Raw genomic sequence first — 27844 nt, forward strand, 5'->3', positions numbered from 1 at the left:
GAGAGGAGGCCAGGTGACGAGAGGAGGCAAGGTGACGAGAGGAGGCAAGGTGGCGAGAGGAGGCCAGGTGGCGAGAGGCAAGGTGGCGAGAGGAGGCAAGGTGACGAGAGGAGGCAAGGTGACGAGAGGAGGCAAGGTGACGAGAGGAGGCCAGGTGGCGAGAGGAGGCAAGGTGACGAGAGGAGGCCAGGTGACGAGGAGGCCATGTGACGAGAGGAGGCCAGGTGGCGAGAGGAGGCAAGGTGACGAGAGGAGGCAAGGTGACGAGAGGAGGCAAGGTGACGAGAGGAGGCCAGCTGACGAGAGGAGGCAAGGTGAAGAGAGGAGGCAAGGTGACGAGAGGAGGCAAGGTGACGAGAGGAGGCCAGGTGGCGATAGGTGGCAAGGTGACGACAGGAGGGAAGGTGACGAGAGGAGGCCAGGTGGCGAGGATGTAAGGTGACTTGAGGAGGCCAGGTGACGAGAGGACGCAAGGTGACGAGAGGAGGCAAGGTGACGAGAGGAGGCAAGGTGGCGAGAGGAGGCCAGGTGACGAGAGGAGGCAAGGTGACGAGAGGAGGCAAGGTGGCGAGAGGAGGCCAGGTGGCGAGAGGCAAGGTGGCGAGAGGAGGCAAGGTGACGAGAGGAGGCAAGGTGACGAGAGGAGGCAAGGTGACGAGAGGAGGCCAGGTGACGAGAGGAGGCAAGGTGAAGAGAGGAGGCAAGGTGACGAGAGGAGGCAAGGTGACGAGAGGAGGCCAGGTGGCGATAGGTGGCAAGGTGACGACAGGAGGGAAGGTGACGAGAGGAGGCCAGGTGGCGAGGATGTAAGGTGACTTGAGGAGGCCAGGTGACGAGAGGACGCAAAGTGACGAGAGGAGGCAAGGTGACGAGAGGAGGCAAGGTGGCGAGAGGAGGCCAGGTGGCGAGAGGAGGCAAGGTGACGAGAGGAGGCAAAGTGGCGAGAGGAGGCCAGGTGGCGAGAGGAGGCAAGGTGACGAGAGGAGGCAAGGTGACGAGAGGAGGCAAGGTGACGAGAGGAGGCAAGGTGACGAGAGGAGGCCAGTTGGCGAGAGGAGGCAAGGTGACGAGAGGAGGCAAGGTGACGAGAGGAGGCAAGGTGACGAGAGGAGGCCAGTTGACGAGAGGAGGCAAGGTGACGAGAGGAGGCAAGGTGACGAGAGGAGGCCAGGTCACGAGAGGAGGCAAGGTGACGAGAGGAGGCCAGGTGGCGAGAGGAGGCCAGGTGACGAGAGGAGGCAAGGTGACGAGAGGAGGCAAGGTGGCGAGAGGAGGCCAGGTGGCGAGAGGCAAGGTGGCGAGAGGAGGCAAGGTGACGAGAGGAGGCAAGGTGACGAGAGGAGGCAAGGTGACGAGAGGAGGCCAGGTGGCGAGAGGAGGCAAGGTGACGAGAGGAGGCCAGGTGACGAGGAGGCCATGTGACGAGAGGAGGCCAGGTGGCGAGAGGAGGCAAGGTGACGAGAGGAGGCAAGGTGACGAGAGGAGGCAAGGTGACGAGAGGAGGCCAGGTGACGAGAGGAGGCAAGGTGAAGAGAGGAGGCAAGGTGACGAGAGGAGGCAAGGTGACGAGAGGAGGCCAGGTGGCGATAGGTGGCAAGGTGACGACAGGAGGGAAGGTGACGAGAGGAGGCCAGGTGGCGAGGATGTAAGGTGACTTGAGGAGGCCAGGTGACGAGAGGACGCAAGGTGACGAGAGGAGGCAAGGTGACGAGAGGAGGCAAGGTGGCGAGAGGAGGCCAGGTGACGAGAGGAGGCCAGGTGACGAGAGGAGGCCAGGTGACGAGAGGAGGCCAGGTGACGAGAGGAGGCAAGGTGACGAGAGGAGGCAAGGTGACGAGAGGAGGCAAGGTGGCGAGAGGAGGCCAGGTGACGAGAGGAGGCCAGGTGGCGAGAGGAGGCAAGGTGACGAGAGGAGGCCAGGTGGCGAGAGGAGACCAGTTGACGAGAGGTGGCACTCACTCGTGCGGCAGCCCCGCGCTGGCGTAGCGGTCGGGCCGCGAGCGGCGGTATTGGGCGATGGCCTCCGTGGGCGGCCGCAGCGGGCACCTGCTGGGGTGGCGCAACACCTTGCTGATGTCCCCCAGGTCCAGCAGGCTGACCACCGGGTAGTTCCACAGCGCCTCCTCCTTCACGATGGGCCCGTAGCGCCGGAACATGTCTGCGAGCAGGCGCTCAGCTGCACCGCGCTTGCCACGCACCTTCCCAACTTCTTACCTTCCACCTTGGTGAGACACCAGGTGACGGCCTCTCCCAACGCAATAGCTCGTTTCCATTTTGTTTCGGCTGAAATTTTCTCAGCAGAATTTACCAAATATGATCTAACAGCAGCAAAACCTCATATTTATTATATTTGCGTGACCTTTCAGAAGTCACTAGTAACGTGAATTAAATATATGGTAAGAAAACTTGTGACGAAACATAACACAGAATAAAGCTATCTGAATCAATTTACTGAATATTCCTTGTTTAATATTTACAACGAGATAATGAAATAAATGAGACTATAAGAGTAAAAGTCACTTTTTCAGTTGTACGTCTTTTTCCTTAAAACATTAGGATATTTATAAGTTCTTGTATTAAAAACCAATGTTATTTAGTTATTACAGACTGTTTATTACAGAATTTTACTAGGAAGTTCACTTGATCAAGGCTGTTCCTGTTTTGCACACAGTTGACTTATTCCCATTTTAGCTATTTTGTAACGAGTAATATTTTTCTAAGCAGTATAGAACGACTAAGGGTGGTATTTATATTCACGTCTTGAGCAATTCTTTCGTCAAGAAATTCTTATATGCATTCTTATTTAACATTTGTGTGCCATATAGGTTGCTTGAGATGATCTCAAGTGATCGCAAACAAGACAATATTGATGAAGACCATCTTATGGTAGTCCCATATTTCTTATTTATGAGAGGGCATTCTCCTGTCTCATAGTCGTTGCTTGAGAACACCATCGTAGAAGCATGTTTCATAGTCGCTGAGACCGTGCTTATGAACACGAATAAGATCGTCTTTGCCAAGACCACTGCAGGCATGTCTCAAACAATTGCTTGTTCTGATCGCATTGTAGAAAATGGCGGATTCTCGTGAACCTCGTATTTTTAAACTTAAATAAATCCTGTATGAAGTGCTGAAACAATTTTATATGTATTTTAAATGAGTTTAGTGTTTGTTTGTGACCAGTGGTTACATTTTCAAGTGCTAAACAGACACGTTTATTTACATATCGATCACAGAACGAGTACAATGGATGTGGAAAACGATGCGTTTAATGATGGTTGATGGTACATATCACAATGTGAAAATTTAATTCTACATTCGTGACACCCAGAATACATTAAAAATAATTTATGAAAAAGTGGTATTATACTGTGGATATAAAATAATTTTCCACAAATATTCGTTAGAGGCCTTGTAGTGTAATGGTTAGGGAGTTGGAATTCAAATCCTTGTATGGAGGAAATAAAACGAATGTGGTTCAAATCCTGGCGCTGTCAATAATATTTTTTATAGTTACAGTTAATGAAAAATGCAAATATAGCTTTAAGAAAAATTTTATTAGATTAATTTTTTAAAATCTAATTGTTAGAATATATTTAAATACATAGCTCAGTTTATTGATTTGGTTATTTCATACGCAGTAGGCTTTGAGACATACTGTAGTCTATATATTTTACTTATAATACAATTAAATTATAGAATCACAAGTAACTTGAACAAGAAAAATTATCCTATTATATGAGGAAATTAATGTCTTATATTATTGATGAACAAACACTTTATTAAGGGTTTTACAAAACTTTAAGTTTCTTACTATGTACCCTTATCAGATTCGTTCAAACTTATTGTTATAATTCTAAACATACATTTTTCTTACTTAAATTAAAGATTTTCTTTTACTGTGTAGTTAAATATGATATTTTTATTAAACTAACATTTACTGTACCTTATCCTGAAGCTGAAGCAGTGTGACATTTTCTCAATAAAAAAGTTTTTCACTACCTAAAAATATTTTTTGATGATTCCGTAAAGACAAGTAGCTTTTAAACAAGTAGCAATTCAGTATTAACAGTTCTGAAGATGCTAACTTAATTTTATTATTTTTTAAAAGGGTATTATTAAATCGTTGCATACATAATTTCTTAATGTTAAACTTGCACAGGAAAGACAAACGTCTATAAAGTTCTTAATTTCATTCATCTCAAGTGACACAAGTTGAGATGTACTAGAAGGTGTGCATATTTGTGGTCGCAAAACATAAATTTTTCCATGTGTGATTCAAGAGTATTAAAACAATAAACGAATTCCTCACATCAACGTAAAACGCACTTCGAATGTAGTGGTGATATATACTCACAAAATATTGTTACTATAAATAGCCTCAAATTCTGGGGTTTCAGTGCTTGGTGTGAATAGTACCAGAATATTTAACGAAAAAAGTTCAATCGGCAAAGTTCGTGAATGCTCGTGTCTTTTCGGCTGTCTCAAGTAAGTGCTTAGTCAAGCCGTAAGTACGGCAAACAAGCTCTTGCTTGAGCATGCAGTCTTCATGAAGCTCGTCTTGTTCGCGGACTATGAAACATGGAGATTGAAATCGCTGCCTTGAGAAACATGACAATCTTCGTCAAGACGGTCTCAAGACATTGCTCAAGATGCGACTATAAATACCAGCCTAAGTATCTTCGTGAATTGGGAAAAATATATCGTTCGTAGAAGTACTAACTTCTATTTTGAGTGTGTACGTACTAGAGTTGTGCTGTACTCAGGCCCGTCACAAGGGTGGGGGTGGGGTAGTTTATAGAGGTTCAGGCAATCCCCGAAATATCTGTGAAACACTTAGAAGTTTTAAACGATAACAATAATTACATAATGCAGTCCCAAAAAATAAGGCTTACGAAAAAAAATATGGCGATTAAGGGCCCCACCTACCTGGATACACACACGATGTAAAGAGCTTAAAGAAAACTACACGATTTGAAAATTTCTAAAGATACCAGAGTGAAGCCTGTTTACGAAAAGCATTCAAGAAAACGGTGAGAGTGGATAGGTAGTACTGTTTCCGTGTTTCGTTTTACAACTCTATTTTTAGGAGAGGGAAAATGGCTACGACGCGTGTTTTTTAGAGTAAACTTTAGACATGAAACGCCCGGTACAGATTCTTGAAAGCCCACAAGAGATTTGTAATACAACTGTTTCTTCGTTTCAACGGCATCTAATGTTATGGTTGCCACACAAATTTCATAGTTGTCCTACGCACGACAAGAAGACTGCGTGACAGTTTAGAACCTTACGCATAGAGACAATACCACACTAGAAGCACCAACACGCGTCGCATTTAACATATTGCCTCACTTACACAAATACAATCCTGACTATGAGGACCCATTAACCAAACCATCATTAACTTATCAAGGCTGTAGCAATAATTACTCTTCCTCCTTCGGCGCACCTGTTTACCCTGGTGGCAAAACAACACCAAAACTCGGAAGTCTGAAACCGACGCAATATCTGAGGAGATCCAGTTCTCTGAAACTGCAAATTCACCTCCTTCGCTGAGAAGTTGGTACGTGGATGTAACTGACAGCGGGCAGCCCTCAATGGTACCACTCCGCACGTTCACAAAGGGCTTCGTTCCCCAAACAGAATAATAATTTTACTGCACATTCGAACCGACTCTTAACATAAAAATAGTCCAGCTCTCCAACAATGATTCAATATAATTAAGAATTTTATATTTAATAATTATTTCATGTGTTTTTTTTAGTAGGCCTACTTGTTTGACAACACGCTTGTGCTTAAAATACTGTTACGAGCGCAGACAGGACCGCGACGCGTGCCAGGTTCGGAACTGGCTGGCGGCCCCGCCAGGCCGCTGACGTCACGTGGCGTCCACTGACGTAAGGCATGTCATGCGTGATTGGCCGGATCACAAGTTGTCCTCGCCTACCCCCCCCCCCCCCCCCCGGGCCAAACATTCGATGCACTCGGATCCGCCGCGGACTATTGTCACCTTCAGCGGCCTGGGAATTCCGGGCTTACAGAGGCCACCGCGAGGAGTGGCGTGAATGAGCGTCGCTGTTCTGGGTGTTTCGGGCGTCGGGTCGGCCCGGGACGACGCGACACGTTTCAGCCTCTTTCATCCCTTCGAGAAGGACGCCACGGGTATATAAGCGCGTACGCCGCCCTCCGCGGGAGTTCGGAGAGTTCGGAGAGTTACGCGAGTGAAGGGAAATGCGACATCGGTGAAGATAATGAGAACGAGGGGCGACAGGACCGTGCGAGTGTGATCGAGTGGCGCGAGACTGTGTGTGTGGTAAGGGGAGAACCACTGTCAAGCCTAGCTCCAGTGAGGAGTGCGAACTGCGGATCTTGACAGACATTGAGTGCAAGTAATTGATAATCAGAAATTTTTAAGTACAATTATTTATAAGTAATGTGCACATTAGTAATTAATGAAACTATAATAAAACATTATGGGTCTATCCCTTACGAACCCAGATCCCCCACATTATACTCGTAACAATATATTTAAAAGTTTATAAAATATTTTTTTTTTAAAGTTTTTTAAACATAAACTGATTTTAAGGCATACTTTTTTTATCAGCAACATCTCTACGAGCATGCACAAATAAATAAAATTATGAAAAACTGCAACCTATCACCTTATAAACCATGAAAAAAAAAACATTATTTTATTATAAATGTGTATTCAAAAACAAATATTACCAATTTGATTAAATTTGTTTTCTTCTTTTTTATATCGATAAAAAAACTTTCTTATTGAATGTACATACAGCGATAAGCTTTATATTCTGGGATTTTTAAATATTGCTTCAAATGTGGAACTGGGCCAAACCAAAATTAAATTTTAGTTGGATTTAGTAATTTTTGTTTACCCTTTTAAATCAATAAATAATGCAGCTAAAATAAAAAAATAGCAAAGCATGAAATAGGATAGAATTTCTTTTAAAATAGGAATACTTAGCATGAAATAAATGTATTGTGAGTCAGAATAGCATCATGTTATGGTTAAAATAATAATTTTTGGTAAAGTCATAACTTAGAAAGTTGTGTTCCGTTAAAAATACGAATAACAAAAATAGAGAATTAAAAAAAAACCGTGGTAAGGCTTCCGTGCAAGGCGTGGACAAAAAGGCCCAACTTACCACGATAGGCTAGGTGCAAGCGTGACAGACTGTAGCGGCCCCAGCGCCAGTAGAGCCAGCTGGTGCCGAGTAGAGGCAGGGCCAGCGGACCAGGCACGCCGCCAGCACCACGTGGCTTACGCTGCATCATGCCTGCCAACACAACCACTGCCTCAGCCAAGCTCTACTGCAGCTACATTCGTCTCCACGCTTCCTTCTCTACATCAGGCCTGCCAACACAACCACTGCCTCAGCCACGCTCTACTGCAGCTACATTCGTCTCCACGCTTCCTTCTCCACATCAGGCCTGCCAACACAACCACTGCCTCAGCCACGCTCTACTGCAGCTACATTCGTCTCCACGCTTCCTTCTCTACATCAGGCCTGCCAACACAACCACTGCCTCAGCCACGCTCTAGTGCAGCTACATTCGTGTCCACGCTTCCTTCTCTACATCAGGCCTGCCAACACAACCACTGCCTCAGCCACGCTCTAGTGCAGCTACATTCGTGTCCACGCTTCCTTCTCTACTTCAGGCCTGCCAACACAACCACTGCCTCAGCCACGCTCTAGTGCAGCTACATTCGTGTCCACGCTTCCTTCTCTACATCAGGCCTGCCAACACAACCACTGCCTCAGCCACGCTCTACTGCAGCTACATTCGTGTCCACGCTTCCTTCTCTACATCAGGCCTGCCAACACAACCACTGCCTCAGCCACGCTCTAGTGCAGCTACATTCGTGTCCACGCTTCCTTCTCTACATCAGGCCTGCCAACACAACCACTGCCTCAGCCACGCTCTAGTGCAGCTACATTCGTGTCCACGCTTCCTTCTCTACATCAGGCCTGCCAACACAACCACTGCCTCAGCCACGCTCTAGTGCAGCTACATTCGTGTCCACGCTTCCTTCTCTACTTCAGGCCTGCCAACACAACATCTGCCTCAGCCACGCTCTAGTGCAGCTACATTCGTGTCCACGCTTCCTTCTCTACATCAGGCCTGCCAACACAACCACTGCCTCAGCCACGCTCTAGTGCAGCTACATTCGTGTCCACGCTTCCTTCTCTACATCAGGCCTGCCAACACAACCACTGCCTCAGCCACGCTCTAGTGCAGCTACATTCGTGTCCACGCTTCCTTCTCTACATCAGGCCTGCCAACACAACCACTGCCTCAGCCACGCTCTAGTGCAGCTACATTCGTGTCCACGCTTCCTTCTCTACATCAGGCCTGCCAACACAACCACTGCCTCAGCCACGCTCTAGTGCAGCTACATTCGTGTCCACGCTTCCTTCTCTACATCAGGCCTGCCAACACTACCACTGCCTCAGCCACGCTCTACTGCAGCTACATTCGTCTCCACGCTTCCTTCTCTACATCAGGCCTGCCAACACAACCACTGCCTCAGCCACGCTCTACTGCAGCTACATTCGTCTCCACGCTTCCTTCTCTACATCAGGCCTGCCAACACAACCACTGCCTCAGCCACGCTCTAGTGCAGCTACATTCGTCTCCACGCTTCCTTCTCTACATCAGGCCTGCCAACACAACCACTGCCTCAGCCACGCTCTAGTGCAGCTACATTCGTGTCCACGCTTCCTTCTCTACATCAGGCCTGCCAACACAACCACTGCCTCAGCCACGCTCTAGTGCAGCTACATTCGTGTCCACGCTTCCTTCTCTACTTCAGGCCTGCCAACACAACCACTGCCTCAGTCACGCTCTACTGCAGCTACATTTGTGTCCACGCTTCCTTCTCTACATCAGGCCTGCCAACACAACCACTGCCTCAGCCACGCTCTAGTGCAGCTACATTCGTGTCCACGCTTCCTTCTCTACATCAGGCCTGCCAACACTACCACTGCCTCAGCCACGCTCTAGTGCAGCTACATTCGTGTCCACGCTTCCTTCTCTACATCAGGCCTGCCAACACAACCACTGCCTCAGCCACGCTCTACTGCAGCTACATTCGTCTCCACGCTTCCTTCTCTACATCAGGCCTGCCAACACAACCACTGCCTCAGCCACGCTCTAGTGCAGCTACATTCGTCTCCACGCTTCCTTCTCTACATCAGGCCTGCCAACACAACATCTGCCTCAGCCACGCTTTAGTGCAGCTACATTCGTGTCCACGCTTCCTTCTCTACTTCAGGCCTGCCAACACAACCACTGCCTCAGCCACGCTCTAGTGCAGCTACATTCGTATCCACGCTTCCTTCTCTACATCAGGCCTGCCAACACAACCACTGCCTCAGCCACGCTCTAGTGCAGCTACATTCGTCTCCACGCTTCCTTCTCTACATCAGGCCTGCCAACACAACCACTGCCTCAGCCACGCTCTAGTGCAGCTACATTCGTGTCCACGCTTCCTTCTCTACTTCAGGCCTGCCAACACAACCACTGCCTCAGCCACGCTCTAGTGCAGCTACATTCGTGTCCACGCTTCCTTCTCTACATCAGGCCTGCCAACACAAACACTGCCTCAGCCACGCTCTAGTGCAGCTACATTCGTGTCCACGCTTCCTTCTCTACATCAGGCCTGCCAACACAACCACTGCCTCAGCCACGCTCTAGTGCAGCTACATTCGTCTCCACGCTTCCTTCTCTACATCAGGCCTGCCAACACAACTACCACCTCCTCGAGTGAAATCTGGGAACTAAAAGAACAATTAACTTTTACCGAAAATTACGTGGATTACTTTGGAATCAAAAAATCGTCCGGTTCGGCGTGCGGAAATAACTGCACGAATATTCTGAACTCCAAATATTGATTTACTTTTTTTTCCAGACTTTAAGGCCAGCTTGCAGTCAGAGATGCATAAAAATAAAAGCCGAAACTTGCAGTACGTTAATGGTTGGTGAAATTCTTCTTTCTGCCTCACTTCATACTGTACCAACAGACAATGACAGGCTGCACTAGTTCCTAGCTGTTCACCAGGCGTTGCAGAACTGTATGAGTTTTCAGGTCCACAGAATATTTCTCTGTTGTAACAGATGGTGAAGCAAGCTCTCTGACTCCCTCGCGGAAGCGAAAGTATCTCGGCGCGCCTTTCTCGCTGTCGTGGGGTTACTGACAACTAGTTAAACAACAGTATAAATCATGTAGAAAAGCACCAAGGTAACTAGACTAAATAACCAGAGGAAATTTATACGAACTACGTGAGGCCAAAAATACGAACCGATACAACCAATAGCTTTCACATAATTGGCATATAAAATAAAACTTTTGAGCTTTTGTACATCCACCTCATATAGTATGCACACTCGTGAAAAATATATAGATTTCACATATTTGGCTTATAAAATAAAACTTCTAAGCGTTTGTATATCCATCTCATATAGTATGCACACTCGTGAAAAATATATAGATTTCTCATATTTGGCTTATAAAATTAAACTTCTGAGCGTTTGTTAATCCATCTCATATAGTATGCACTCTCGTTAAAACCATAAACAGACTTCCCGTGAAGTCATAGTGCACTTTCGACCGGTCACAGGAAAGCAACGAAACAAGATAGTAACGTGAAATATTCGCAAAATAAAAGGTAAACTCTTCCAAGTTGGCACGCCTGTTCAGTGCAGTTCGGACGTGGCCTCCATTTCTTGCCCTACGCACATCGAAACGATATTCTGGTTGGTTCTTCCTACACACGGTTAGGGACGTCTGGTGCAACAGAGTGAATAACGTCTGTGATTCTCCGTGTTTAGTGATTAATGTCGCTGATACGTTTCACTGTACACATGTAGCTTCACATAACCCCACAGATGAAAGTCTAATGGCGCTAGGTCCGGAGATCATGGTGACCATGTCTCGACAGCACCCCTGCAGTCCGCCGCTGGGGAATGTTGTATCCAGACACAATGTTGGCGTAGTTGGGAGAAGCGACGTCCTGGTATACAGACTTGGATAGTTTACCCTTTATTTGGCGAGGATGTCACAATCTGTCTTGTTTCGGTGCTTTCCTGTTCACGGTCGAAAGTGCACCGTGACTTGACGTACATTCAGTACAATGCGACAAGAAACGGAAGATCCTTTTTCCCGACGTCCCTGTTGAGCGTCAACTGCCTTCCCCTACTATACGGCGGGGAAGGAGGGGTGTTACACGATTAGCAACGGCGTAACTCATGCGTTTCGTTTCATCATTCGACCACACTCTTGGCCACTTATTCCTATCCCAGAATATAGAAACTTGTTTTCTAGATGGAGTCAGTCGAAACAATCTACGGCCTTCATGGCATAGTGTTCTTTTTTAATTTATTTTTTTTGTTTAATATTACGATTGTGTTTCCATTGAAAATTTATGGATAGATTCGTTGTTTAAACCACAATAGTTTGAAAAATTAAATATATATCTAAATTTAAAGGCTCATTCAAATGCATGGCTGAAGAAACTTAGATGCACCGAGTCTAATTTGTGGCATAGATAGCTAAAAAATTATATTTGCGTCGAGATTATACCGAAATGGTTTAGAATCCGTTATACATGAATGTCCCGCTTCAAAACATTGAAACAGACATTGAGAATTACCACTGTACGTAAACAAGGGGGGAAAAAAGCTAACAAATAATAATTAAAATATTCGCCTATTCCGAAACAAAACAAAAAATAATGCTTTCCCCACTGTCACTTGCAGTGTCCCTGTCACCTGAATATCCGAAATTTATTATTATTATTTTATCAATTTCAATGACAATTTTCCCGTCACCTTTTACAAAGTTCCCTTCGATATTTTTCACGTGCTTGCAAAATTATTTCCATTTTTCCACGAAATAGCTGCTGAACAACTCCTCGCACGATTTTATATTATCTTCTAGCGATGAAGAGATTCCTTCCCGGATTTTGTTTTTGATTTCTGTCCATACCAGCTGAATCGGGTTCAATTCAACTGGTAATGAGGCAGGCTAAATACATCATGGTCACATTCTGTGATTGACGCATATATTTTAAATTGTTTTTTATTGGCGCACTTTTTACTAAAAACAGGACTCGCTATCGTCATAGTTGAAGAGAATGAAATATTGTTGTCTGTCAGCCAGTTTTGGATGTATGGTTTTAGTAATGATGCTGTAGGATTTTTGTTCAGCTGTACATTATGATAACTGGCGTTGTCCAGTACTGTAACACATTTTTTTCAGGTAAATTTGGCAGTTACTTACTTTTCACTAAAATTGAAAAGTTTTCAGATTTCATATCGTTGTGTTAGTCTCCAGATTTCTGTTTTGACCTAAAAACAAGTAAAGTATTCGAAACAAAGACTTCTCCCCCATCTGCATGCACAATAATTAATCATGGACCTTTCCCAATGGATTCTGTGACGCATATTTCCGTATCTGACTGCCAACAAGAACTTTTCCTGTGTGTAGCATAACAACATAAACTACGGTTCTTCCAGCCTTACGAAACTCACATACATGTTCAAGATAGCGCTTTCACCAAGCAGATATTTCTGGATTTTTCAATCAAAATCTTTCTTTTTGATGGACACTTTTTACAGCGGAATCCTAGCTTCTTCAACGAGTTTGGCAGGTATTCCCTGTTAAACTTCAAAAATCCGTCTTCTTGTAAAGCCTTATTAAACTTACTTAATGTGGGAACCGATTTTTTTACAGTGAAAGTTTCGCCGCACAGCACCACATGTAAAATCGTCTACTTCAATTATTTTCCTGCGCTCTAATTTCTTACCCGTCAGTGTCGAAGAAGTAAAACTGGCGTTACTCTTTGCCTTATCCTCCGCTAGAATTCGTTTAACTGTTGATATTGAGAAACCTGTTCCAGCACTTGTTGTTCCAGGGACATTGCACGTCAATTTAAACAAGTTTTTTTTTTTTGTTCGCTGAAATTTGTTGAACCGTTGTAGACATCTCCCGAGCTTGTCCCCGCAGTAGCGTGTCAGATTTAATACGCGATTTGAATCCCGACGTAGAAGCTATAGCGTAGATCGGTTCATGTAATTAGGACAGCCAGACAGCCGAGCGCGATCGGTGTTATCAGCCAATGAGAGGCTGCGTTACTAATCCCCTCCCCTATTCGACGCTCTCGTCACGTGATCACCCAGAGATCGCGTTGGTCGTATCAAAAAGTTTTTCAGACAAAAGATTTTGGTATTATTCTTACAAGTTATAATACGTTCAAACAGATGTGATATTTACTATACCTATTACTGGAGTTACAGTGATTTTTCAGTTTTTTCGTAAAACCTTTCCCATTTTTATCCCTTTTATTGGATATACACACTTTTGAGTTGACGATTGTTTTGTGGTCTATAGACCATGAAACGAAAAACTGTATAAAAAAATTTCTGAAAGTCGTCCCATGGTAATGGCTACAAAACGGTAGTATTTCTTTGAAATCTACCTAAAAGTATTACGTGCATGGGAAATGTCATTTCCCATCATGTACAATCATCTCTCGGAACACAATGCCTCGTCGTTCAGTCTTTCAATTTGTCTGTGGTTTTCATTCTATTTTAGTATTGCCACCCATACGCTCCGTCTTACCTGACATGAATTATCAAATACAGTAGTTGGTTGCGTGTAAACTGAATGCGTATATAGACCAAACGCACTAGCTGTGCAGTAGAAATATTTAGGGTTCATGATTGAACGTATTATTTGCCGATGGACTTGTAAAACAATGTCTTGGCAAACGGCACTTGGGAGCGTTTCCTGAAGTTATTAAGTCTGCTATCACTTTGTATGTTTGAGTTTCTATACAGTGGGTGTTTTTATATTTCATCACAAGCGCATTTAAATGTGTTCTGTGTGAAATTTACTGTTTTGCGTTCAGGTATAACTAGGGACAGGAAAAATTCGCGGGTTCAATGACCTGTAGGATGAACTCCATAGTTCTGCGTACACTCGGTCAAATGCCACCCACTCATTGGCTGCTGTCTTGTGAGACGTCCCAACGTAGCAGCCTGAGATTCGATAAAGCTTTGGTCGGGTGTTTCTCATTGGCCCAGAGTCATCCAGGTGAGTAGTGAGCCAATAGCAGAGGCAGCACTGAGGTATAACTATTTGTATTTTAGCCTATCGCGAAATGAATTCGCGAATTTTTCCGGTCTCTAGGTATAACATGTGACTACCGCCAGAGAACAGTTGCGGAGGCAGGCGGCGAGCGGGTTGCCTAGTCGCTCGGCCGCAGGCGCCGCGGGAGGCGGGAGACCACGCCCCCTGGACCAGTTGCTCCTGCAGCTGACCGCGCGACCAGGTAACGGTAGACGCGGCGCGGTCGCCGACCCCTGACTCCCGCGGCGGTAGTCGACCCGGCTCATCCTACCCGCGCTGTGTTGGGGGGGGGGAGGGATCACGTGCATTAGGGCAGTAAGTAGTATCCGAAATTATTTGGCTTTCAATATTATACACGTGATCTATGTAAATAAAAAATAATAATTTTCTTTCGTTCAAAATCTTAAATCTGCGGAATGTTCTTCACCTTTTTTTTTTAAATTCGAATACGCACGTGTTTTATATACCTATGTCACAAGTGTGACAGGTAAAAAAATAATGAAAATATATAAGTATATAGGTATATATATATAAATGAATGTTTGTGTGTTCGTCTGGTTTTGTAAAGATATAGATAGGAAGATATAAACATAGAGAGATAGAGATAAGGAGATAGAATGAGATATAGCTAAAAACATGGATACATAGAAAGATATGGAGCGCGATATGGAGAGTTATGGAATATAATTATATAGATAAACAGATATATATATATATATAGATTTTTAAATATATAGAAAACTATAGTGAGATTTATAGTGTGACATATATAGAGATAGATGCTTTGTATATGTGTACCAACTTCAAACAAATTACAATAAATTTTAAAGAGGCATACTAACGCATGCCAGGAATAGCTAAGTTTAAATAAATTCATAGTATTACCATGTGTAATTATTTATAATTTTTTTTAATAATCTAGTCCTTGTGCAATGGTATTTATTAACTTAAAGGCAAATATTTGTGTCAAACGTAGGATGTACTGAAAACATATAGTAAACCGTTTTTAAATAACCGTTAGAATTTAGCTTTTGCCTTGAAACTCTTTTTATTTAAGTATAAAATTCAGTAAATCGATGAAAATTATTTTTTTTACATAAAAAAATAGAAATTTGAATTTTTCAGGGTTTTAGGAAAACCTAATTTTTTATTGGTTTATGAATTATATTCTTAAAATAAATAATTTAAAGATTAAGGCTACATAAAAAACGGTTAATCCAAAACTATAAAACACATGATTATATGCTTTCAGTTAATTCTGTGACTGACATAATAATTTATTTGAGTTCATTGAAACTATTAAATAAAGGATTCCCTAGTTTAAAAAATATTTTAGAAACATTTAAATCTGGTTATACTATGAATACTATATTAAAAACCATGTGTAAAGTCACGAAACATAATCGCTAATTCCCCTGTCTTAACTGGGCCCAGGAGAAACCTGTGCATGGATGCATGGGGAACCCAGGTATTTCATGTGGCATGCATTAAATGCGTTTCAGGTGTGTGTTTATGTGTGTATATATATACTTAATAAAAATATTTTTTGCAGAAAAACACAGTGCACCTAAATGTCACAATGTGTGTAAATAAGTTCAAAATGGCAACAAAATGTCTGAATAATAGTTGCTTCGAGTTCCTAAAATCAACGGTAGACGTCAAGAGGTTATTTGCGAGAGAGAACTGTACTGCGAGAGAGATGATGCCCGCTATAATTCACCGTCTGCCCATTTAAGTTACAACTAACAACATATCATAGTATTATAGTGTACAGTATTATAGTAAGGTCTGGCAACTTCCTATCCTTCTCCTTGGCGAAATCCATTCGCTTAGTGAAGCGCGTGGCTGCTAGCGAAATAAAGGCTCTAATAACAGTTTAGTTAATAATTTCGTCAATAGATGGCGTTGCCTTGCATTTTTAACGCGCTATAGTTTGTTGCGTCCGTCATGTCTTGCCTAGGGGTTACCTGCCTCCCCACAAAATAAAGCTGAAGATTGGCGTCCCGGTTTTGCTGATGCGTAGCCTTGATGCGCCGAGATTGTGCATCAAAATTTACCGTTTATCAAGTGTATGCCCTACAGACTTGAAACTCGGCGGTGATGTTCCTTATATTATGATGTATTTAGCCCGGGCAACGCCGCGTGCCACAGCTAGTAATAATAATGAAATCAATGAAATGAGAAGCTTTCACCCACAGGTAGAGACCGGAAAAATTCGCGAATTCATTTCGCGATTGGCTAAAATACAAATCGTTATACCCCAGTGCTGCCTCTGCTATTGGCTCACAACTCACCTGGATGACTCCAGGCCAATGAGAAACACCCAACCAAAGCTTTATCGAATCGCAGGCTGCTACGCTGGAACGTCTCACAAGACAGCAACCAATGAGTGGGTGGCATTTGACCGAGTGTACGTAGAACTATGGAGTTCATCCTACAGGTAGGGTCCGGAAAAATTCGCGGGTTCAATGACCTGTAGAATGAACTCCATAGTTCTACGTACACTCGGTCAAATGCCACCCACTCATTGGCTGCTGTCTTGTGAGACGTCCCAACGTAGCAGCCTGTGATTCGATACAGATTTGGTTGGGTGTTTCTCATTGGCCCAGAGTCATCCAGGTGAATTGTGAGCCAATAGCAGAGGCAGCACTGAGTTATAACTATTTGTGTTTTAGCCTATCGCGAAATGAATTCGCGAATTTTTCCGGTCTCTACCCGCAGGTGACCTCGCCCGACCTGGACGCGGCTAACAAGAGACGCACTAGCACTCACCTTGGATGTGCTTTCCCCACCACGAGGGGGTGTAGTCTGTGCACAGCAGCAGCAGCGCGAACACCACTAGCGTCGCGATGTCCAGCGGACCCAGCGTGAACTTCAGCAACGACAGCATCCTGCAAGCCGACACGCGTGTTAGTGTTCGGATGCGTGGTCCGCGCCACTGTTGTTCTGTCAAGGGTGTTTGTGGTTGCCCGTGTTCATCAACACCGTGTGATGCTGCTGGAAGTTCCAGTTGGGAAAATGTCAAGTTATATGACAGATATAAGACGCCGACACTCAGTTGGACAAGGAAGGGGGGAGGAGAGATCGCATACATGGTATTTTACATGGATACACATATGCTTAATACTACAAGTTGAGAAAAGTGGAAACAAAAGGTTATGGAAATTTCAACAAAACAAAAATCTCACGCTTGACTAACATAGAAAATTGAAGGTGATTTTAAATAATGAATTATACATTTTTTTTTAATTCTAAGGGTTCCTAGATAGATAGAGAGTCTAATACTCACAGCGTTGCGCAGATTTACCGATGGATCAATTGGACTCATAAAATAATTATGTATAATTCTTTTTAATGTTTGTATTTCTGTTCGATAACTGTTTACATTGTTTTAAATCTTTATCAATACTTAAAATCTAGCATGACTGGGAACATTTTTTCATGTGGTAAACAGATGTGAATGAAATGTTCATCAAATAGTTAACCATTACAAGCTCTTAAAACAAATTACATAGTTGTTTTACATTAAGTGTAGGAATACACCCTGCTGCAACTACACACAGCTTAGTGGACTCGAGGGACAGAACTAGACTTTCCTTCGCCCGGGGAAAAAATTTTGATAAGCGGCTCACTTCCCCCTCCCCCAAAAAAAATAAAGTTTTCCCCACCACAGCAGTAAATGTTTCAGGTATAATTTGTTTTGCATACGTGTACATTATATGTGCAAGTTTAATTGTGTTAAACACATGCACTTAACCAGTGTTTAAGTGTGTACGTTTTATTTTACGGACAGTATTTATAGCAATAAGAAAGTGTTCAAGAGCCAATGAAAACACATTTGATTATATATATATATATATATATATATATATATATATATATATAATTGTGAACGTGGAATCCACGCCGGAAGAAATGATACTTATTGCTTTTTTAGGTATAGATAGTGATAAATTATTTTCATTTTCGATCAAACTATCCACATTACAAAGTATTATAACTATAAACTCAACCGCACAAATCAATAACTCTTTTCCACACGAATAATATATTGTAGATTGTTTAAATTAAATAAAAGAAATATGGCAGCATTAAACGTCTGCCGTTACAAAAACTGTGTAGTAGACAAAAACCAGCAGCGTTACGCGAATTCCGTAGCATCACTGCTGCATCACTTCTACATCTCCCCTGCCGTCTTCCCATTCGACTGCTAGTGCATGCGTTGGAGTGGCGTCGCCGCTGACGCACTCTCCTCCTCTACCTGTTCCCCCACCCTGTATTTAACTATTACCCTCATGCGATCAGAATTTTTTCAATGCTCGGAATTTATTGCCCTATTTTCATGTGAATATGGCCAGAGTGGCACGGTGCACAACAATAACCTCAAACCCTGTTGGGTTGTCCTCTGCCCAAGTCGGTGTCGCAAAAGTGTACAAAAGTGTGGGAGTTTGCAAAATTGTACAAAAGTGTAAAAGTTTGTAAAAGTGTACAGGTGTGCAAAAGTGAGCATGTGTGAAAGTGTGCAAACGTGTGTTCAAGTATGTGTTAAAATTTGTGTTCAGTATATGTTAAAGTTTGTGTTCACGTAGGTTCAAGTGTGTTCATGTGTGTATTCATGTGTGTGTTCATAAGTATGTCTAATGGTATCCAAGTGTCTTCAAGTGTGCGTTTAAGTGTGCGTTCAAGTGTGTTCAAGGGTGTGTTCAATTATGTCCAAGTGTGTTAAAGTGTGTTCAATTTTTTTCCAAGTGTGTGTAAAGTGTATTCATATGTGTGTTCATGTATGTTATCAAGTGTGTATTCAAGTGCGTTCAGGTATGTTCAAGTGTGTCCAGGTGAGTTCCAATGTGTTCAAGTGTGGTCAAAATTTTGTTTACGTGTGTTCAATTACTTCAAGTGCGTTCGAGTGTGTCCAAATGTTTTGAAGTGTGTTGAAGTGTGTTATAGTATGCTGAAGTGTTAAAGTGTGTTCAAGCATGTTCCCGTGTGTTTAGGTGTTTGTTCAAGTGTGTTTTTAGGGTGCATTCAGATGTGTTTAAGTGTGTTCAGGTGTGTTCAAGTGTTTTCAGGTGTATTTAAGTGTGTCCAGGTGTGTTCAAGTGTGTTTCAGTGTGTGCAAAATTGTATGCAAGTTGTGCAAAAGTGTATGGAAGTGTGTGTGAAGGTGTGTGTAATAGTATCTACCCCGCTATGACTTTCTAAGCTATTTTCCCTCATACGATCGCAATTTTCGTAACGCCAAAAAATTCTAGGCTCCTCAGCAAAGAATTTTTCTTCAAAAAACGTTGTTTTAATTGTGTCACGTCATCAAATTACAATACTGAAAATTGATTAGACAAGGCACAGCCTCCACGCACTAGAAATAAAACTGAGCCGTCTCTGGCCCCCGCGGAGGAACTGTACCTGCCCCTAACAGGGGGTGAGGGTTGTTGGCCGCGCTACTCGCTGACAACCTGTCGCTACCCGCGTGCCCTCGGCGGTCGTAAATTACAGGCAGCGCGCGGGAACAGGAAGTCGGCGGGTCGTGACTAAACACAGCGGCGTCATCCCCCCACCCTTCCAGGTGGACAAAACAACCCTCAGCCATTGTCCCCGGTACAGTTAGGCACGGGCCTCACCTGGAACATCCAGGAACTGTGCTAGAGGTAGGGCTCCTCCATAGTTTGTGTAGACGGCCCCTAGCTTTGATGTGTATGGAAATGTTCCTAAATCGCCAGATGTAGGTAAAATTCACAGATTTTTTTATAGATACTGGTTGTTCACTTTAAAACCCAATAATGCCCCACCCACATCTATAAGGCTCACCTTTCCAGTTTCTTCCATGTCATAGGGGAGCAGTGTAACACACAATTATTGATTAGTAATACTGACTAAAATTTTACCTTTATATTTGCTAGTAGTATCGGTTATTTACTATCTATCCTTATGACTCTATAGAAGTGATTGTACTTGTTGAAATTGTATTTTTGTGTAACGTGAAAACGTTTGCACTATGATAAGTAGATGGGGTATTTATTGGTGTGTAACATTTTAGCTCTGTGTGTACAGAATTTGGTGGGAGTAATTGTGAGAATGGAACGAAAATATGTAACCACGCAAACACGGTACTGCCATCTATGGCGGGTGGAGCGAACCAAAGTTCACAAAGCCAAAGATAAACTTTGTAGTAGTAACTGTTTAATGAATTTTAACAAGTTGGGCAGTATTTTGATAATATTACTTGTCGCAAATCAGGTCGAAATCCGAGGTTTAGTATGTTTAAAGTCTTTATCGCTTTAATCGGAGCTATCATTATATAACTTAAAATAACGGTCAGCAAATCGATTGATTTGTTAGTCAACGTAGCTGCTCCGGCAGTGAATTCTAGAGGCAGTTCCGGAAAGTACACGTGATTCACGTCAATAAATGTAGTTGAAAACATCATTTGCGTATACTTATCACGATCGGCATTATTTAAAAGAATTATACTTGAAATTACACATCAGAGTTTCGTATTATAAGTGTATTTGCAACATGAGAAAACATGAATTTTTTTTGTCGTTACCAAGGTTAGATATTATTCATCTCTGACGAATACTGACACAAGTTTATTTATTTATTTACTATCTTTATTGCTATGAAGTTAATGCGGTACGCAATTTTTTACACTTAACCACATTGTCTGCTATAACATCTTGCATTGATATTTAAAAAACGGCATTACTATACATAATAGATATCAAAGTAGGTAATTAGATAGAAAGCATAACAAAGCTTTAACTAAATGTTCAAAGATAAGAGTTAACAATTACACAAATTAACCAAAAAGCTTATTTACAGGTCGGAGAAAGTCATACAGTGCTGACAACCTTAAGTTTTTTTAACGCTAATGAAGGTAATGTATATATTTCGCATTTTAATACATTAATCTGTTACCTTAACTAGTTCTTCATTTTATATATATAGGTGTGTGTGTGTATGTGTGTGTTTATTAAATTATATTACAAATATTTTTTTATTTCTAAATATAAAAAGGCTTTATTTTGTAGAGTGCAAAAAACTGTGGTCCAGAACCGACCAGCCATTATTTTAGAAGTTTTAAGGTCTAACGACTAATATTTTAATGATAAAAAATTATTTAATAAATTAAGCAAAACAGTTATTTGACTTTAATATTTCTCCAACGAAGTTCGTACAGTAATTATAATATAATTTTTCATAACAAAAACATTATAACATGACAAAACTTCAATTCACTAGCCTATAATATGCCTTTTTGATATGTACTTTCAACATGTGCTCAACCTAAACTTTCGACACACTCCACCCAGTCTTCTTCAAATGATTCACGACAAATGATACACTCTTGTTTTGTCTTATGTAGGGTTTTTCCTGATAGAATTTTCACAAAAGTCTAGTATCTTTTTTTTTCTACTGATCCTCTCGTCTTTCTTCCTTTTTAATTCTCCAGTTGCCCCGAAATTTCTTATTTTCTTGATTTTTTCTACGCTCTTTTCATTTATTTCAGACCTTCTCTTCTCTGCTCTTATCCTTATCTTGCCAGTCAATTTTTTTTTCTCCACCAGCTGATCTTTATAAGGTGTTAAAGTAAGGATCATTGTGTTCGTTGAACTTTTTTTTTTCATCTTAACCTCTGAAGGTTTGTTGGAAGGAGATATATTTTCAGTTATATTGTTGAGATCAACAGTTTCTGAAGAAGACGAAGAACAAGGTAGTAAAACATTAATAAGTGAGATTGAATCGGGAGCCGATGATGAAGGTCCTGGTTGGGGTTCAGTGAGATTAGCTGGAGTGAGAACTGTAGAATATTCCAGTTGCGGTTCAATCTGAATGGTCGGTGTGAGAACCGATAGACTCCCCTGTTCTGGCTGGTTGTTCGGAAAGAGCGAAGAAGGGCCAGGCTGTAGTTCAGTAAGCTCAGCTGGAAGAAGAGGTGATGCAGGGCCCGATCTGGAAACTATGCAGTTGAAAACATTCGTAGTGTGTGATCAGGCGTTGGAAGTTGTCTGTGGTTTAGAATCGTCTTTGTGTTAGATGTTATGATTAAATCAATCGTGTTAGCAGTTTAAATAAAATGTGCAGGCAAAAGTTGGCAAATACTAAGGTTAAAAGCTGCGAACATAGTTCTCAAGTAGCGCGTACGGCTCGTTTCATTAAGAAGGTTGATGTTTAAATCGCCCGATATTATGACATGTTCATACGCCAAGGCAACTGAGATAAGATCACTTTGAGATCAATTGAATAATTAATTCACCGACGAGGATCACACTTACATTCTTTGACTTTGGATATACTCAGTTTAACTTTCTCTAAGGCGCAATAGTGACAGAACGTAATATATATATATATATGTATATATATATACAAACTGCTAACACGATTGATTTAATCATAACATCTATATATATATATATATAGAGAGAGAGAGAGAGAGAGAGAGAGAGAGAGGTGTGTAAAAACGTCCTTTCGCTCGTTACAGTGATAGTTGGTTGAACTTTCTTGTGACAAAATACCGTCAGATTTGAATTGCTAAATCTTCGAGACTAATAGTGCGTAAACAATGGTTGAGCCCACAGTGGTTAGATCAATCATGTACGTGTTCGTCGCGCATTATTTATTTTGCCTGTCACGTCATCGCACCAGTGTAGGCGCATGCGCCTGATTGTAACGAATTAGCTTTGTGTAAAGTCATAAATTTGTGGAAACGGATTTACCCAGGACATTGATGCTGGTGTTTTTGTGAAGAGCATGTAAAACAGTATTCGAACTTGAAGTGAGACAATGAAAATATTAGTCGGAATCTACATAAGTGAAAATCGGTATTAAATTTAATCCTACAAAATAATTAAAGATGCCGTATCATATGACTCGTAAATGTGCTCGGAATTATAAAAATGCAAGTCAGGGGAAAGCTCGCCACGAAAGGGAATCCAATAAGCCTAGAAAGGCCAGTGCCGAGCGAATATATACACACATATATATATATATATATATATATATATATATATATATATATATATATAACCATTCCTTTTAACTGCCACAGGTGTGAAATTGGTATATAAATCACGCGCGTATTCGAATGCAACACTGTGTCAAAATTTTAAAGGAATAGGTTTAAAAAAAACTTTCTCAGATTTAAGGAACTTGAATGAACGAACATTTACATGTTTATTTCTGCAGATGTGCAGTCTTGCAGTCGGCGCTAAACAGGAAACAGAACTCTCTCTCTCTCTCTCTCCCAGAGCCCCGAGCCCCGCGCTGCCGGGGCTGCACTCTCTCTGTTCGACGCTCATCGCCGGGGAAATGAAAGCAAGGCGGGTCCGCCGAGTCGAACGGGGCCGCTCTCTCGCCGCGCCGCGCGCAATGAAAGTGTTCCGCGCCGATTCGCCCAGATCGGCATCGAGTGTCCGCCCTGCTTCAGGGGGCTGTGGCCGCCTGTCGCCGGCTCGAACTTGCAAGCACGCCATTCCCCGACCCGGGACTATCATTCAGTTCAACTTACGTTACGTTTTAAATGGAACTTATCGGGCGCGATGAAAGTAACATTTTTTTTTTTTCAGGCCGTATCTTATTGCAAGATTTTTCGTGAAACTTTGTGGTGAAACGTTTCTGAAAAGGACAGAGAATATGTACTTGGCTAATGAAACATAAAAGAAAACATTATGTTGCATAGCTCGTTTTCATTCTCTTCTTTGTGCGAAGAAGCGTAACAGCCCCCCCCCCCCCCCCCCCCAAAAAAAATAACTATAGCACCAAGACAAATGTATGAAAGAATAAGACAGTGTGCGCATGCAATTGTTTCAGAAAATAGATATAGGTATTCTATACAGTCAGCTGTGAATGGCTTTGATTCTATATTTGCTACCAGCGCTTTCGCGTTCGCCCTTGTTTAACCATCAGCGTTCAGAGCGCTGTTGAGACAGTCCCGTTACAAATGGCAGAATTGTTTGAAGAAAGAGTAACAAGCACTGTTTTTCATTATCGTGTATTTCAACAGTGAGTTATATGTATTGTTATTTTATCACTTTTGTTTGATCAATAATTATTTAACGCCCAAGCAATTATTTTGAAGTGAGTAATAATTTGGTTCATTCATGTTTATTTATGAAATCGTCATTGTTTCTCTCTCTCTCTCTCTCTCTGCCGTTTTACCCCTTACGATGTACTTACGAGTCGAGGTTTGAATTGCTAAAGAAGTTTCACTTCTTTCTCCTGTACTGAGTTACACGCGCTCTTTTTTTATATATGCAGAATGATTCTATACTTCATGTGGAAGCGTTCTGTGGTGGTTCCTCATACCAAATGAGTAACCAATCGTTACCATTAATAAACACCTCACAATATCTAAAAGTATTAATTTTAAAGGGTTTACTTCATATTTACAGAAATGCATTTAAGATAAAACATAACATTTAGGCATCATGTTTTCTGGAAATGAGACCTGCTAGAGGTAACAATAAAGCGATTTCAATCATCCGTATTCATAAAGAACACACAGAAAAATTATTTTGTTTACAGTCCACAAAGAGAAAAGCTATGGAGTTATAGAAAAGTATTTTTGTTCAGCCCCGCGACAAACATTTTTAACAGTGTACTGGCTGAAGAAAGGTTTTCGTTGCAATCACAAAATATTTTGTATTGCCTTAAAATAAAATAAGTACACAGTTAACAATAAATATACATGTGCACAGCATCTATGCGGTGGTAGCACGTAGATACCTAGTGGGCTCTATTTATAATAAGGCCAAATTAGTAGAGACCTGCAAAATTCGCGGTTTCGATGGCCTTCAGGATAGACTGCACATACCCCTGTACACTCGGGCAAATAACGCAAGTTCATTGGCTGCCGACTTGTAAGTCGTCTCAGCTGGCTTGTCTGTGATTCGATCCTTCTTTGGTTGAGGGTTTGTAACTGGTTGAGATTCGTCCAAATGAACAGTAAGCCAATAGCAATATTATCTAAGAGGTATATGTGTTTGAATTCTAGCCTATCACCTAATGAATCCGCGAATTTTGCAGGTCTCTACAAATTAGATAACTTAGATTTTTTGAGAAAATGAGATGATTTTACAGCAATTTATTGGCATGCTAAAAACTCTTAAAATATATTTACGCATTCCCACCTTTAAAATATACAATAAATGTTTCTTGTTTTTTGGGGTGTGAATGCTTTTTATTATTAGAAACTATTTATATAATTTAGTATCCATACGCAAGATATCATCAATTTTTTTTATATCAACACATGGTAGCAGATAAAATTTAAATTATCATTTTAAAATCCAAGTCACTAAAACATGCTTATTCATTAATAAAAAAAATTGTGTGAGTCACGTTACAGGATATGGTTTCGTAAAAATTTCACATAGATTTATTTATTTAAATATTCACGTAATTATTTGTAAACATATACACTCAGTCCCTCCTACGCTGTCGCGTTCGTATTCACTTGACTTGGGGTACGTTTCTAATGAGACTGACAAGTGAGTAGTACGTAAAATTCTCTTTTTTTTTCCCCTACGTGTGGGGAACTGCGTGAACCGCAGTACACGCGTGTTCTGCGCTAGGCCTATGCGTACAGGCGGTGAAAAAAAGGTTGCTGTTTGTTGCCCGCATACGCAAAGGTGCAAAAAAAAAAAAAAAGAACCAAGGATCCTCAAACAAAAGGTTTCATTTGACTATCATCACCCTTCCTCCTCCTTCCAAAACAATCACCCTGGCGATTGAACCTGCCTGCCATTTCCTGCCATTTCCTGCCATTTCCTGCCAATGGGAAGCACACGATTCGCTGTCTCCGATCAATCTCTAGATAAATCAGAAGTTTGGAACTCGCTTGTGCCACTTCAAGATCCTAATAAAAATAATAACGTTGCTAGACCTCATATATTTTCGCGAGTTTACAGCTTTTCTATGTGCGAACATATTGGTGAAAATGGGACGAAAGTCGATGAATGGAAATGTGTGACAAAGATGGCGGGCTCACGCGTAGCAACATAAACGTGTTAAGACAATTTCGTAAAATAAAGATAAATACCAAACATGTTGGTATGCCAAATGAAACTTCATGATAGCGAAACTACCGTGGAATATATTTGGTGGACTAAAATAGCCATAGTTAAAAGAAAAATAGTCCCAAGTTTTAAAATACGTTAGGAAAAGCACATTACACTGTTTATAATACAAAGCATCATCCCTAAGCTCAAAATGTCTGGAAATTGTGATAGAACGCGCGCTTATTTCCTAAAGGGACGGGGTTCATATCTCGCCACTGGGAATTTTTTTTTAAACTTATTTTTCAAAAACGTATTAATGTAGTCATATTATATAATAATGTTGAATCAGCTCAATACGGTTAAGTTTTGTTTGTAGGAAGTCTTTACATACTAAGTTCAGTCGTTTAAGTAATATATATTTAGTAATATAATATGTTATATGTTTCAGGTTAATATTTTAGTACTGCAATAGAAGTATAAATTCTAACGTGTCCATAAACATTTTAGTATTACTGTTAAATGAATTTTAACAAGATGGACATTTAATAACAAAATTCCAAGTCGAAAATCATGTTCAAAGCCGAGATGAATTGGCTTGCAACTTTTAGTTTAAAAAATACCTGAAAGATAGCGCCATGTTCGTGATGCTTTAGGAAACCAACTAAATGTTAAATATCTTTGTCGCCATGTTCTTGCCAAAAACATTTACTTACTACTAAATTATAGATTTTTAAAGTTGCTATTTTATTTTTCTTATGACTATCCAAGTTCATAAAATTAATTCCAGGATAGTTTCACTACCGTAACGTTTACTTTGGCACACCAATGCGCTTAGTACATCCCGCGATATTCGCGATACATGCACGGGTGCATGTTGCCGCACCTGGGTCCGCCATCTTGAAGACTTCGGCTCGTGTCTATAGCAGTTCCTGCATGCATGCACGTTGGACTTCCAACCTGTCGAATTCCCATTGTGTGATGCGCGCTTATTTCATTGCATTTCTGGTGCAAATTAAAATTTCACCCTAAAGAAGTGTAATCTCAAAAACGCAAGCGAAGACAATTACGTATTAGGGGGAAATGTCACATGTTCAGCGTTGACGCATTTACATGCAAAGCGTTTGGTACTCCTGTTGTTCGACTACACATGAGAAATAAACACTACTAACTTGTTAAACAAAATTATTTATGCGTTTTAAAAAATAAAAGAAAAAATACTGTTCTAAAATGAATTTATTACGCTCGACGTTATTTTAAAGAGTTCTTAGTTCAATATGGGGTATTTGCTAATAATTTTATTTGCAGCATGAGAACACGTGAATTTGATTGACACCGACGGTAGATGTTTACACATCACTGGCGAGGACTGAAAGACAAGCTCAATTTTTTTCTTCTATATGGCTCGTCTAACCTAACCAACATTTAATTTTTAGTACTATAACCCAGACGTGCGAAAACTTGATCTCCTGAGATAACAATACAAAAAGAACTAATATTTACGATGATCTTATTTGTGTAGAAAATCTAAACTCACCACTCTTGAACTTTTACAAAAGTTTAAAAAAAAAAAACTAAAATATGCCTACACGAAAAAAGTCATTTTTCGGGAAGTATGACTCGGGGTGAATGAGACCTTTGATGAGACTAGATCTCCTTCAAACACACCTTCGCTTGCTAGCTGCGGATCTAGATC

The 27844-nt window shown here is 41.5% G+C and overlaps 1 protein-coding gene across 2 annotated transcripts in view; it reads right to left on the reverse strand.

Annotated features, from left to right (window-relative positions):
* The window catches only part of LOC134541660 (ecdysone 20-monooxygenase), a 158099-nt gene that overhangs the window by 41124 nt on the left and 89131 nt on the right, over window positions 1-27844 (reverse strand). For both annotated transcript variants that reach the window (XM_063385261.1, XM_063385262.1), the window contains exons 2-4: window positions 16928-17046; window positions 7167-7298; window positions 1960-2158 (exon numbers count right to left, since the gene is read on the reverse strand). In XM_063385261.1, coding sequence (XP_063241331.1) covers window positions 1960-2158; window positions 7167-7298; window positions 16928-17045 — 449 coding nt within the window. In that variant the 5' untranslated portion in view covers window position 17046. The remainder of the gene's footprint in view (window positions 1-1959; window positions 2159-7166; window positions 7299-16927; window positions 17047-27844) is intronic.

This window comes from Bacillus rossius (genome assembly GCF_032445375.1).
Source record: "Bacillus rossius redtenbacheri isolate Brsri chromosome 4 unlocalized genomic scaffold, Brsri_v3 Brsri_v3_scf4_1, whole genome shotgun sequence".
In the NCBI taxonomy this organism is placed as follows: domain Eukaryota; kingdom Metazoa; phylum Arthropoda; class Insecta; order Phasmatodea; family Bacillidae; genus Bacillus; species Bacillus rossius.